Source organism: Phasianus colchicus, chromosome 16, assembly GCF_987193195.1.
Source record: "Phasianus colchicus chromosome 16, bPhaCol1.hap1.1, whole genome shotgun sequence".
In the NCBI taxonomy this organism is placed as follows: Eukaryota; Metazoa; Chordata; class Aves; order Galliformes; family Phasianidae; genus Phasianus; species Phasianus colchicus.
Genome location: NC_143451.1, coordinates 253,268 through 267,328, shown reverse-complemented (window position 1 = coordinate 267,328; position 14,061 = coordinate 253,268). Strand labels below are relative to the sequence as shown.

Below are 14,061 nucleotides of genomic sequence, written 5' to 3'. Positions count from 1 at the left end.
GGGGCGGGGCGGAGCGGGGCGGGGCGGGCCCGGCCTCGCTGAGGTCCCCCACGTCCCCGCCCTCCTCCCGCAGCCGCAGCCGAGGCCCCGGAAGCGGAGCGGGCGCACGACGGCAGGCATCGCGAGGGCAGCCGGGCTGGGGCCATGGGAACGCGCGCGGTGATGTCGCAATGACGGCGCGCCCGCGGACAGAAAGGACCCCGCGCGGAGCGCCCGCCCCGTTCGGCGCACCGACCAATGGCAGAGCGGAGGAGGCGGGGCCGAGCGCGGGCTCTCCGCCAATGGCGGCTGCGGACGCGGGGCCGCCGCCATGGTGATGCCGATGGCGCCGGCGGGATGGAGGAGCCGCGGGGCTCCGTGCGGGGAAAGCGGCGCTCCGCCGCTCCGCTGCCCCGCTGCCCCGCCGCCGCCCTCGGGGACGCCGCGCGGTCGGGGGAAGGCGGCGCGGGGGCACCGCCGCCGGCCCCGTCCGTCCCCCGTCAGAATCCGGCTGTCCTCGGAGGGGGAACCGAGCCGTCCTCCGTCGTTGCGGCGAGGCGCTGCCGGGCTGCGAGAAGCGGCGGCTGACCGCGAGAGGCGGGACCCGCCCGGTGTCCGGGAGCGGCTCCTGGCTGAGCCGGGCAGCCCCGGAAGAGAGGGAGCGATCGCGCGGATCGAGGCGCGTTCGAGCCCGGCACGGAGTCCGGCCCAGCGGAGTCCGCTTCTCGCTCGGCTCCAGTCATCGGCAGCGCTGTGCTGAGCTGCTGCCCCGCAGCTGCAGTCTCCAAGCGCCGTTTTCCATCTGATGCCGTGGAGACGGCGCGCCCTCCCTCATTGCAGCGCGTAAAGCCGCCCCCCCGGCGACAGCGCATGCGTGATGGCGTCCCCGTGGCGACAGCGCCTCAGCGCGTGCGCCGCGCCGTCCCCGCTGGGTGACGTCACCAGCCCCGCGACCCGAGGAGGAGGCGGCCGTGCGGAAGTGGGGCGGCGCACCCCGGGGCTCCGAGCGCCGCCTCAGCTTCTACAGGTGGGTGTTCGGGGGGGGCACCGGGGCGGGGCCGGGGTTAAGGGGGCTGGGGGCCACGTGCCGCTCTGCGTTGGCCCCGCGGGGTCTCTGTGGCGCTCGGGGCTTCCGCTCGGCGGGGGCAGCTGCCCTGTGTCTCCCCGCCTCCCCCGCCCCGTGTATTTCACTGCCCTCCTGCCCTCCCCCCGCCACTGGTCGCCCACAACCTCCCCCGTCGCTCTGTGTGACCCCCGGGGTTGCGCCTCCCCTCCCCTTTTTCCCCCTTCCAGTTCCCCCATTCTGATCACTGTAGTCCTCTTCATCATCATCAAATCATCAAATCACCAAGGTTGGAAAAGACCTTCAAGATCATCCAGTCCAACCATCCACCTACCACCAATATTTCCCCACTAAACCATGTCCCTCAGTACGACATCTAAATGTTTTCTGAACACCTCCTGGGAAGGTGACTCCACCATCTCTTTGGGCAGCCCATTTCAGCATCTAACCACACCTTTGAAGAAGAAATTTTTCCTAATGTCCAATCTGAATCTTCCTGGCACAACTTGAGGCCATAAACACACAACCTGCTGTTAATACTTTTCCTAATGCCCTGACAATACTGAATGAGAAACACATCAACCTCCTGCTAGATATCTCCGAATCAAGTCAGTAGAACAACAGAGAAAGTAGGAGATGCTAACATCTGAGAAAAAATACTGAGAAGGGGAAGTAAAACAAGAAGAAGGCAATGAAGTGGCAGGTGGGTTGTCCCTCCATACCTCTGCTGGTCCTTCACTAAAATTCTTTTCTGAGGGCAGGGCTTTCTTCTCACTGCAATTTCTTGCTTCCTGCAGCCCTTCCCTAAGGCAACAGACACATTCCTGCCAGCTGCATTAATAACTTCCACCTTGTGACACTGAAAACAGTGGGGAACTGTTTAAAAGCATCCTGTCTTGTACAGATACATACAGAAGCAGCAATTACAGTAACAAGAGGAATAATAACGACAAGAAAAAGCACAAGGTGGAAAAAGCCTGTGAAGAAAGTGTGGGCGAAAGCATTTTTTCAGGTTCCTTGCACGAAATATTCCCAAGCAACAGACACTGTGAAGTGGGAGAAATCCAGAACTTCTACAGCATTTTGTCTGAATGCCCTCACAAAGAGAAAGGAGCGGGCTTCAAGACAGGTATCAGGATTTGGCCAATAATAAAACATACCTTTAGTTTTAAATGTGTTCCTTAACCCATTGTGTTACTTTGGCTCTATCTGAAGGGTTGAAAACTAAGTGCTTTTTTCTCTGCTTGTAATCCATTTCCTGTGGGTTGTTACCACCTATCTGTCTGGCAGGAACTACCCCGTTACCCCGTTGATCAAACCTTACCTTTGGATGTCATCCAAAATTACTTAACAGAAAAGAATCCAACTGGCATATCTACTATGAGGAGAATGAGCAACATTTCCTTGAAGAATTTACTCAAAGTAGGCGTGCGTATTATGTGCCAAGAAAAGAAGGAAATTTGATGCTAGCATCAGTTGATGAACATTAGCATATATTCTTTATATGGTACATGCTGAAGGCAATGCTGGAAAAAAAAAATATGAAGAAAAATCATTGTTTTAAGGTCTTCCTGCCTCAATTTAGGGAAAGAAAATGGCAAGTTCTTCAATGGAAAGGCTTTTTTGTTGTTTTGTTTGTTTGTTTGTTTGTTTTCCATGAAGAATGGAAGTACTTCAAGAGATGGGGGTTTTGTTGTCAATGTCTAAACAAAACATTTGCATTGAATTCAAAATCTGTATGTTTCAGCGTGTCCAACACAGCCAAAATATTTTGCTTAGAGAAGGCAGGCATGTGTTACTATTTTCAATGCGTTTCATGTTTAAAAAAAAAAAAAAAAAAAAGTCAATAATGAAGCATTCACTCTGTTGATCCAGTTCTCACTGAGTCATTAAGGGCAGGGAACAGAAGAGACAGAAGGATATGAGACATCTTTGAACGCAGCGTATACAGCGGACTACTGAGAAATTCAAACCCAAACGTCTAGACTAAGTGGAAAAACTTGAAGGAAAAGAAAATAAAAACAACACACAAAGACACAACTTGGAACGAAGTCAAAAAACCAGGATGAAATGAAACAAACTCCATCTCCCCTCATGGAGATGTTTTGATGCAGTTTGGCAGACCAGCTATATGCTCACTTCCTGCTCCCAGGCCAGCTGTGAAGATTGCTCTCTGAATTCTGGACTCACAGAATCGTTAAGGTAGGAAAAGGCCATGAATATCATCTGGTTCAACCGTAGACCTCTGGAAGGTTTCCTCCCAGACCACCACCCCCTTCCTTCAGGGGACAGGTGCCATGGTTTATTTTAGTGGGCAGCACCTCCTCAACTTAAGTTCCCTTGCCTTCAGTTCTCTTGCCCCTCTGCAAACACAGCAGCATGCCCCTAAAAATAAACAAAGAAATAAATAAATAATCCTGTGGTTTTGACACCTGTCCTCAAATTCCATGTCTGCTTTGACAGAATTACATGTTTTTAGAGGAGTACTTGGCCTGTGATTTTCAGTTAGTTCTGTCAAGCAGTGCACAGACCTTGGTCTCTGTAAAATGGGGCTCTCAGATAGGGTGAGCAAAGCTCACATGAGGGGAAATCACTAAGGGCAGGCTTGTCAGCAGGTTTGAATCTATCCCCTGAACAAAAAGAAGTGAAAAAACAAATTTGGCATCTTGGAGCCCAAACTGGCAGGCCTGATCTGAAATGACATTGCAGTTTTCATTAGCTAGTAGGAGCTGATTTCTTTCCTCCTTATCCAACACGACCTTGAAACATACCTTAAGCTTAAGTAGGTTGTTGTAGTCTTCAGGGGCCTATACTAGCTTTCCACTAATGGAAACTAAGTTTTGAACTCCAGGGGATGAAATGAGGTGAACAAAATTGTCTATCTATCTAGTCACAGCTGTAAGATTTAAGGCATATGAAATAAAAAATGGGGCAAAAGGGACACCAAGAACCGGTTTGAACTTTAAGGTAGTAGAATATGTATAGGGCTGGAGCTGAAGAAGTAGCTTAAATAAGAGTCTTGTTTCTTGTTTTTGGCTTTTGTGGTTCAGCAGGGTGCAAGGATGACAAATATTTAATAGCAGACCACTTCTGCCACAAAGCATGGCCATGGCTACAGAGGCTGGATGATGTCAAAGGATACAGAACAGCAGTCGTGTGATTATCCAGTGCATCACGTGGTAAGTAGGGGAGCTAATATGACTCTGACACCAATTCTTAGTCTACAGGCTTTTGTAGGATGGTATTCCTTAGCAGTATCTCTCACCTGGGGGTAAAGGGAAGGAGACCAAACATCCTCGGACAACCACATGCAATTTCTCACCATCATCAAAAAAGTAACCTGCTGTCAGTCATCTGGCTTGCTCCCTTCTGAGGTTACAACCCTTCAACAAAAGCAATTCAACAACAGACCACTCATAAACTCACGGTCAACAAAAATAGTTCTTTTTTTCTATTGCTGGAAGAGCTGCAGCAGTTTCAGTCTCCCGATGAGCTATACCACTGCAGCACTTCTTTGGGCTTGAGTTAGTGGTGCACCACTTTAACTTAGTAGGCTTAGTAAAATACAGAAGGTACTTCACCTTTTTACTGAGAGGGAGGGCAGGAGAGGCAAAAATTGCTACTTCTTGCAAACTACCCTCAGTTTGCAGTATCCTAATGCTCTGTATGAAAGCCTAAAACCACAAAGAAAATGACTATATCTTTAAATATTAGCAATGCAATTTCCTTTCTTCTATTCTTGTGAATTCCAACTGCTTTCCTGATGTTTGCACTTACCAAGTAGACAACCCAGTGATTACTTTCTGTGATCAAACCTGGCAGCTGTGAACTCAAAAGGGCAGGCTGGAACGAAAGCAACACAGCAATGCTGGAGAAAAGAACAGCGTGGCTTCACGTGGTGATGGAGCTTTGTTTCCTATCTCCTCTGAAATTCTGCTCTTTCACATACCCTGCTGTTGTACAGCAAGAGGAAAAAAACAATCAGTGAAAGGGTTGAGTTTGTAGGAGACATGAGCTCCACTTGAAGAGCCATGAGACGTTGGCTGGTATGCTGGTTCAAGGGTATGCTGGTAACTCGTAAACTGAGAAGCCTCCAAGTAAACACTCAGTGTGTCAATAAAAGGCTTGGTGGAGGGCAGAGAAATGTGCTGCTCCTTAAGGCGTGGTGCCCCCATGAACGGATGCACACGGTGTCCATCTCTGCTCTGCATTTAACGCAGGGCCCATGTCCCAGCCCACGTCCCAGCCACGGATCGCGTCCCGACCCATGCCTCGAAGGACTACATCGCAGTGCTCGCCCTATACGCGGGACCAGCTGCTGAGCCCAGATCCCCCAGCGGGGGCAAGGGGCTGCTCAGTAGGGCTGCCCTTTATGCTCTCACCCCCTCGGGCCCCTCCTGCGAGTCTAGGGGGCGCCGAGCTCGAAGGTCGCTCGATGAGGGCCGGGGGTCGCCGGTCCGGTCCGGTCCGGTCCGGGGCAACGGAGAGGCGGCGTGAAGGGCCGTCCGCACACCCCGGGAGCTCCCCGACAGCCCGAGCGGCCGCAAACAGGGTTAAGGCCGAGGCGATTTGCGCGTAATCCCCGGCACGGCCCGGGGAAAGGGGCGCGGTGCCGGGTAGGGGCGGTGAAGGGGGAGGGCAGCTCGGCTAGACCCCCGGGAGCCGGGGGAGGGAGCGGAGCCGGTGGGGAGGGAGGACGGGGCCCGGAGGGGGCCGGGGGGAGAAAAGGGAGGAGCGGCAGGGGGTGGAGGGAAGGAAGAGCGGCGTGGGGAAGCGCTACGCGCCCGAGCGGCGGAGGGAGGGAGGGAGAGGAGGAGGCGGCGGTGGAACGCGCTCGGCTCCGTGGGCCGAAGGTGCCCACCCCTCCCCTCTGTGCCTCCCCCGTTTTGACCCCCAGGGTCCACCTGTCTGCCCCCCCCCCCCCCCCCCGGTCCCAGCACCGGATGCCAGCACCGGGACAACCGCCTGTCCCGAAGTCCACACTGTCACTGTAACCATGGAATCTGGGGCCGTACCAACCCGTCTACCTCGAGAGCCCCATCAGCGTCCTACAGCTCCTGGAGCCTGGTGTCGCTGTCACCCTGGCTGTCCATGACTGTCCCAAGCTGTCCCCCCTGCCATGGTGGCACAACTGCAGCGCGGTGCCATCCTCATTGAAGAGGTGACGAGGAGGGGTACAGGGAGGGGGGCTGGGGACAGTTGGGGGACACGTGGGGTGTGACATGGGGTTGGTGGTGTCACCATCGTTGGGTATCACCTTCACTGGATGCCATTGGGTGTCATCGAGTGTCACTGTCTTCAGGTAACACCGTGACACAGGGTGACCTCGATGTGGAACAGCCGTGATGCAGTGTCCCCATCCCTGGCTGTCACTGTTGTTACCGTCATCCGGTGTCGCCATCACTCGTGTGTCACCATCCCTTGGATGACATTATTCCCTGTGCTGTGATCACCACACAGAGGTAGGCACTGGTGGCCCCGCGTTGTCACCGTGCTGTCTCTGAGCCTCTTGCTGTCCTTTGTCACCCCTCCAGGCCTGCCTACAGCCGGACTCAGTGACACTGGAGCCCTCTGGTGCCCATCATTGTCTGCCACGAGGACGGGGACACACACGGTGGTGAACTCTGTGCCACCACCAGAGGAGACCACATGTGACATCAGCGTGGCACAGCCGTGATGCAGTGTCATCATCGTTGTGCGTCGCCAGCAGCTCACCAGCTTCAGCCTGTATGACACGTGGCAAGTTCTCGTGCCATTTGCCGAGTAAACCACGGTGACTGTCAATAATGATATTTCAACCTCGTGAGGTGTGTGTGTGCCTGTGAACGCACAGGTTTTTGTTTATTAAGCAGACGTGAAACAACTTCTCTTACTAAGCCATTAAAGTTAGGCTTGCGTTCTTTCATAACAGAATTCAGTAAGTTAACTGGAACTCCTCCTGGAAGAGGAGATCTCCTCTCCATGCCAGTGACCCAACAGAGCTCCAGGTGACCCGGGCTGATGTCACAGTGCGATGCGCTGCATCACAAGGAGATCTTCCGCAGGGCAGCATCAGTGCCAGCACTTCCCTGCAAGGCCTGGGCGCTGCTGCAGCACTGCTCAGGGGCTCTGTCCTTCTGCGGTCAGGAGTTGGCTCAGGGGCAGCAAGGCTGCACTGGGTGACCTTTGTTGACACGTGGAGGAGCAGGGGCACTTTGCGGAGAATTGTTGGTTGGTTGAGGAGCCTTGTTTGTGGAGGGCATCCTTAGTTCTGAGCTGAGGGCTGTCGGCCAGCGACATGGAAGGCTGCTGGACTGTGAGCCTCAGCTCGGAGCTGGTCTACACGTTCCCAACGCTGCTGGAACTCTCTACCAAAGGTAAGGCTTTCCGGACTCCCTTCCCAAGGCATCGCACGGGGCTGTTAGCTGTCCAAAGCCTCAGCTCCTGCTCTCTGTGCTTGGCTGGGCATGGCTGGGGGCTGCTGCAAGAGCCCTGCCCAAGGGTCCAGCTCTTCTGGGGACCACGTGGCAGCCAGGTCCCAATAGTAGAGCTGCCCAGAGCCCCCAGGTTCCTTTAGGCATGCTCAGTCCCCTGTGATAGGGCAGTCCAAGACCAGGTTTCCCTGGGAGAACACACCTACAGGTGTTTCCGTAGGTTCCTGCTCTGGGAGGAAAGGCATCCTGTGTCCCACAGGTTTCCTATGTCCCCGTTTCCCCTCGGGGCCCTGAATAAGGCTGAAATCAGAGCAAAGCCCAGCTCCGCTAGCCATGGCGGTGCTTTTCTGGGGTGTGTGCGTGTGCCTGTATCGATCACTGTCTGTGTGAGGAGCTTGCCAAGCAGTTGTGAAGAGGCTGTCCTGGAGCATGACATGTCTTTTCTTTCCTTTGCAGAGATTGTGGCGGTCTGGGATGCCGTGTCTGATTACATCCTGGAACAGATGAAGCTGGACAAGGTGGGCTGGTATGCTGGTGGCCCTTGCCCTGGAGAGAGGTTCAGTCCCGCCAAGAGTGTGGGCCTCACAGAGCAGTCCCTCCCTGAGCACCACACTGAGCAGCACTCTGAGCCCAAGCCGGGTGCCCAGAGCAGCCTGTTGGCCAACTGGGAGGGAAACCCAAGGCCAGAGCTGCCCTGAGCAAACGTTCGGCACACGCAGGGGCTTTGCTCTGCCCTGTGATCAGAACGGGGAGAGCCAAGGGAGAAATGGGTGGGGGATTTTTTCTGGCCCTATGCCAAGGATGTCCTTGGGAATAAGTCCCAGGCTTAAGCCCTGTGCTGTAAATGCCCGGGCTCTTCTCTAGCCAAAGGATGTTGGGAAATACTATGCGAAGGTGACTGTCTTGCAGGGATCACAGATTTTTCCAAAGCTTTCCAGAGAGCCCCATCTCACCCTGCTGTCCATCAGGAGTGGGGAGGGCGGAGAGCAGTGACCCCATGCTCTTGATGTTTGTGGCTTTTGCCGCCCCTAAAGTACACACTCGTCAGCCTTTCTGTCTTTTCCCCGTGCAGGGAGTCCTGGTTCCGGGGCTCGGGGTCTTTGCTGGGGTCCGAGAGCAATTCCACAGCAAAGAAGAGGCAGTTTCGGTGCTAAGGCCTGTCTTCCAGCTGGACATCGGGGTGCTGTGGCTGCAGGACCTCCAGTCACCCAATGACATCATCCCTGGTGAGAAGGCAGCAGCCACCTTCCCCTTCCTGTCCCACGTCTGGCTGGGTGTGTTATCCCTGCTCTCTGGAAATGGCCGGGAGCAGCAGAGAATTGTCTGCAAAGCTCGGGGTACAGCGTGAGTTCATCCCGAAGGAACCACAGCTCAAGAGCTGTTTCTCCGAAAGACCTTTTCTATGGGATTTGGTCACGATCATGTTGCATGGGAATGTGGCTTGCTGTGGCAGTGAGGCTGTGCCTTCTCCTTGCAGACGATGTCAAGATTGAGTCGCTCAACTACCGGCAGCTCTCGCGAGCCTCCGGCGTCCCGCTGAACGTGGTGCTGCGCTGCGTGCGAGAGAGCGTGCTCTTATACTGTCACCTCCTGAGGAACAGGGAGCCCGTCTCATTTGTCTTTAAGAACATCGGCGTTATGACGTGCCAAGACGACTTCCTCCTCATGAGGTTCTTCTGCAGCTGCATTGCAACGCTGGAAAGCAATGCCACCATCCTTTCTCTGTTCCGCACTGTAAGTTGAGGAGGTTTTGAGGGTGCGCCATCAGATCACTGCTGGCCAGCCTGGATGTGGCAGGCCAGTCCAATGCTTGTCCCCACGGCTTTCTCCACTAGCAAAGAGATTTCCTGGATCTCTGCCCCTGCAGAAAGCCTGGCAGTGCTCTTGCACAGCCTCTCTATTTGGCCATCCTGCTCCTTCAGAGCAGAACAAAGCTCTGATGTTCACGGAAGAGGCTTTGGTGGAGAGCAGCTTTCTCTTGGCATGGGAGCCAGGCTTGCTTCCTGTCAAGAAGAGCCATGAAAAAATGGCCTTGGCAAGCCTCCAGCAGGTCTGTGTCCCTTTGCAGAGATTTTGGACAGAAGATTCTGCTGACTTCGGGCCAGAGACCACTGCCCATGGGATCCGGGTGTTCCCGAGGTGAGCGCATTTCCTCTGCAGCACTTAGCTGGCCAGGAGACAGGCTTATTTCCCACCTCCTCCTCTGAGACGTGCCCTGCTGGGTCTCCGTGCTCGGCATCCAGTTGGGTAGAAATCCTGGAAAGTCTGGCTCCTGGGAATCATGGTTGTGTTACTGGTGCCCAAGCTGTCCCGATTCTCATCAGAGAGAATGGACTGCACGTGCAGAGGAATTTGGGCTACGTGTGCTGGTTTGGCATGGCCAGGAAGGAAAAGGATGCCACGCTTTGCATAGCACATAGATAAATACCGCCAACAGCTGCATGGGTAGGAGGTCATCCTTCTTCAAGGGTTGTCACTCTTTGTTTCCAGGTTTCAGCTCACTGTGGAAAAGAGCAGAGCAGAGGTTGCCGCGGAAAAGAAAGCTGCAGTAGAGCGGAAGATGAGTAGAGGTGAGGGAACGGGTCCCAGCTGTAGGGAGGTGGGCCCTGTCCCGTGCCGGGTGGCTGGATCCAGGTTCACGTGCTGTGTCCGTTGGGCTGCTCTGAAGAACTTCTTTCTGTCTTGGTTCCAGGGGGCTCTGCCGGCAGGCTGCTGCAGAGGCGGAAGACACTTCCCCCCTCCATGCTGCTGCAGCGCAAGCCAAGCTCAAGGCAGAAAGATGTGGCGAAGGAGCCTTCTGCCAGGTGAGAGCCTTGGGTGAAAAGAAGAAGGAGATGCGTGTGCTCGTGTAGGAGTAGCCTCCCCTTTGGAGCTGCCAGCTCTCAGCACCCAGAAAGGCTCCTGACACACGTGTCCCAGTGGGAGCCGTTCTCTCCAGGGATGGCAAGCACGTGGCACAATTGCTCGAGGCAGACACACCAGCTTCATGTTCCACCCTGGCCCCCGATCCCTGGGGGAGCTGAATGCTGATCCCCATTGATGGCAGAAGCTCTTCTCCCTTCAGGGGTCTCTCCGCACTGCACCGGAGCCCATCTTTACAGCTGTGGGAGCACGGGGGGAGACTGAGGTGCCCTGGGCTCCTGCAGACTCCTCTTGTGTCTGTTTGCAGCGCGCTCCCGCCATGTGCAGGCAGCTCCCGCAGGACGAAGACAGCGGGACAGAAGGAAGCATCTACTCCTGCCCAGACCAGCACTGCACTCCCTGCCACAGAGGAGTCTAAGAGGGTGCTGCAGGTACCGGCCCTGCCTTGCTACGGGGACTGTGCTGCTTGAGACTGCACAAATGACAGAATGGTAGAATCATAGAGAAGTTTGGGTTGGAAGGGGCCACTCAGACCACCTAGTTCCAATCCCCTGCTGTAGGCAGGGACACCTGTCTCTAGACCAGGTTGCTCTAAACCTGACCCAGCCTGGCCTTGAGTGCTTCCACAGGGAGGGAAGCAAAAGCCTCTGTGTGTGCAGTGACCTGGAGCACAGCCCTTGGGGTGCCATCATTTCACATTTCTACCCGCTCCTTCAGCTCCTCTTCAGTAGATGGAGGGTGCTGCACACCTTCCCTATCTTTTCTCGCCTCCTGGCCTGCCACCTGCCACAGCACTCTGATTTTGAGCAGGGGCCATGAGAGTGGAATACGACCTCTGAGCCACGTTTGCTACAAGTTGCGGATCCCGTCCTGCCTTTAGGGCCCCTGGTCTTTCAGGGACAAAACAGTGCTGACCGGCTGCCAGAGGCGAGGAGCAGGAGCGTGGAGCTGAAGGAAAGTCCCAGGGGCTGAGGCTGATCCTGTATGCTGCTGTGTCTCTGCAGGAGCTCCGGGAAGTGTCTGCATTGTGGAAAGAAGTAGACCGCACGTGGCCCATGCACCAGCAGCAAGTAGAGCAAGCACGGGCAGAAAGGGCGGTGTGGGAAGGCTGGAGCGTAGGGGCGGACCAGCGTCCACCCCAGGTACTGTCAGGGATCGAGCCTGCTGGCAACAGCCGCCATCCTCTGAGCCAGGCTGCGAGCTCAGCAGGACTGAGGGGGTGGGGAGTGGGACAGGCGCCGTGCAGCATGGCAGGGGCTGGCCTGCTCCTCCCTGGGAGGAGAGCTTGGCACCTCACAGGGAGAGCCCTGCAGGGAGAAGGGAAGGGCGGCGGGCAGCCGTGGGCTGGCAGGGCCAAGTCTCCTGCTTGCCGAGGCCTGCTGCAGGGCCCTTGACAGAGGGCTTCTGAGAAACAGCCCCGTGCTCCCAGCCACTTTGCTGACAGCGTCTCCTCTTTGGCAGCTGATGGCCAGGCAGAGCATGCGTGCTCCGCATCCTCCAGCCCAGCCCAGGGGACAGCAAGTGGAGAGGAGGTGGAGGAAGGATGTGGATCCTCTGCCGGGAAGTAAAATGGGAACAGCGACCAAGCTGGCACTGCATGCTGAGTAAGTGTGTGCGGGCTCTGCTGGCTGCCTGAGGCACTCGGGCAGCTGTGACCCTGCAGCTCGGGGACAGGCACGGCCCGGCCAAAAACTCTGGCGGGGTGCAAGGGTGGGGACACGCGGCAGCACGGGGATGCTGGGCTGGGTGAGGGGAGAGGCAGGGGGGCTCAGCAGAGCCCAAGGGATGACTTTCTCCTCCTGCTGCAGCCTCCTTTCCCCACGAGTGGCTCAGGTGCTCCAAAGGTTGGAGCCGCACCTCCATCAGCAAGAGGCTTTTGCCAGCACAGCGGAAAGAAACCGGCAGAAGCTGGAGCTGAAGCGGCAGCTCCCCTGGTAAGCTCCACAGGCAGCAGATCCTGAGAGCCGGGCTGGAGCCCAGCCTGCACTACTTGCCTGCGCTCAGCCCGTAACGCTCCGTGCGCTGTTCTTTTCACCTCCGTAGTGCTCGATGCTCGCGTCGCTCCAGAGGGGAAGGTGCAGCCAACGGTGGTGACCGCGGTGGAGCTCTCGGCAAGGGGGCTGGGAAGCTGTCCAGATTTCCACCTGTGAATGGAAGATCGTAGAATCAAAGACTCATTGAATGGCCTAGGTTGAAAAGGGCATTGAAGGTCGTCTAGTTTCAACCCACCTGCTATGTGCGGGGTCGCCGACCACCAGACCGGGCTGCCCAGAGCCATATCCAGCCTGGCCTAGAACGCCTCCAGGGATGGGGCATCCCCCACCTCTCGGCAAGCTGTTCCAGCACGTCACCACCCTCCGCGGGAAGAACTGCTAACATCTAACCAAATTCTGCCCCCCCTTCCACAGTTTAAAACCATTCCCCCTTGTCCTGTCACTATCCAGCCTCGTCAACGGCCGTTCCCCCTCCACTTTATATCCTCCCTTCAAGAATTGGCCACAATGAGGTCTCCCCGGAGCCTTCTCCTCACCAAACTAAGCAAGCCCAGTTCCCTCCACCTTTCTCAATAGGAGAGGTGCTCCAGCCCTCTGATCATCTTAGTGGCCCTCCTCTGGATTCGATCCAAAGCTCTGCGTCTTTCTTGTACTGGGGCCCCAGCCCTGGACGCAGTAGTCCCAATAAAAATAAATTGGCCTTATTTCCAGTCGGTCTGCTGGTGTCGTGTCTGTTGCCATCAACTAATGTGATGGAGCCGTGCTTTGAGAGAGGAGTTTGGGTGGCAACAAGAGCTGCTCCCAAGGCCCGGTAGGCCCATGCTCTCCAAGAGCGGATTCCCAGGACGGCAGCCATCTCTGCTGGCCGTGCACACTTCCTGTGCAGAAGAATTGATGTGTCCCCTCGTATCCCCATAGCTCCCTCCCAGCAACAGAAATTCCGTGGGAGAACCGCAGGGGAGCTCTGTGGGGACGAGGAGCAGGCAGGGGCATAGGGAACATGAGGGCTTCTGAAAGGCCTCTCCTTTCCCCAGAGGGCTTGTGAGCACTCCTGCCTGCAGCTGGGAACTGTATTGCCAGGAGCTCTGCAAAGGTGGATTTGCTTGTAACTGTAGGCAGGGAGTTTCAAACCAACACTGCCGTCCACAAGGGGAACATTTACATTCTCTCTCTGACAGCACTGAGACAAAGATTTGAGCTGGCAGTCTGAAGGCCACATTAAGCTTGACTGGAACAGCTGTACAGTGAGAAACCATTTGCCTTTTCACGGGGAACACAGCTGGAAGGGAAATCCAGAACAGGGGAAAGGAAGGCAGATGGTTGCCAGGCAGAGCTCTGAGCACAAGGAGATCTTGGAGTGGATGCTCCTGGAAGAGATGCTCAGACACATGCGAGATGAGGACGCGATCCAAGACAGCCAGCACAGCTTCACCAAGGGCAGATCGTGCCTGAGCCATCTGGTGGCCTTCTACATTGGGAGTGCCGGCACTGGTGGTCCAAGGAGGGGCAACTGATGTCATGCACCTGGGCTTGTGTGATGCCTTTGACATGGTCCCGCCCCATATCCTTATCTCTAATTGGAGAGAGATGGATTTGAGGAGCAGCCTCTCGAGTGGATAGAGAATTGGCTGGATGGTGGAAGCCAGAGGGTTGTTGTCAGTGGCTCCACATCCCGGCGGAGGCCGGTCACCAGCGCTGTCCCCCAGGGGTCCATCTGGGGGCACACTAACACTACTCGATAGCCTAATGG

The 14,061-nt window shown here is 55.8% G+C and overlaps 1 protein-coding gene across 9 annotated transcripts; it reads left to right on the top strand.

Annotated features, from left to right (window-relative positions):
- Nucleotides 1-399: 399 nt before the first annotated feature.
- Nucleotides 400-13,008, top strand: LOC149915693 (uncharacterized). Of its 9 annotated transcripts, none has more exons than XM_090151757.1 (17): nt 1,025-2,171; nt 2,333-3,244; nt 4,096-4,221; nt 5,980-6,203; nt 6,345-6,849; nt 6,933-7,398; nt 7,912-7,973; nt 8,528-8,681; nt 8,933-9,189; nt 9,524-9,594; nt 9,946-10,025; nt 10,148-10,259; nt 10,625-10,748; nt 11,322-11,459; nt 11,779-11,921; nt 12,126-12,251; nt 12,361-13,008. In XM_090151757.1, exons 6-17 carry the CDS (start codon nt 7,320-7,322, stop codon nt 12,479-12,481), a joined length of 1,467 nt encoding a protein of 488 aa, XP_090007883.1. In that variant the 5' UTR covers nt 1,025-2,171; nt 2,333-3,244; nt 4,096-4,221; nt 5,980-6,203; nt 6,345-6,849; nt 6,933-7,319; the 3' UTR covers nt 12,482-13,008. The 9 variants fall into 9 exon arrangements, with proteins under 9 accessions (XP_090007888.1, XP_090007887.1, XP_090007883.1 ...); XM_090151755.1 differs by having other exon boundaries at nt 4,093-4,221; XM_090151762.1 differs by lacking the exons at nt 1,025-2,171; nt 2,333-3,244 and adding an exon at nt 400-1,006.
- Nucleotides 13,009-14,061: the final 1,053 nt, after the last annotated feature.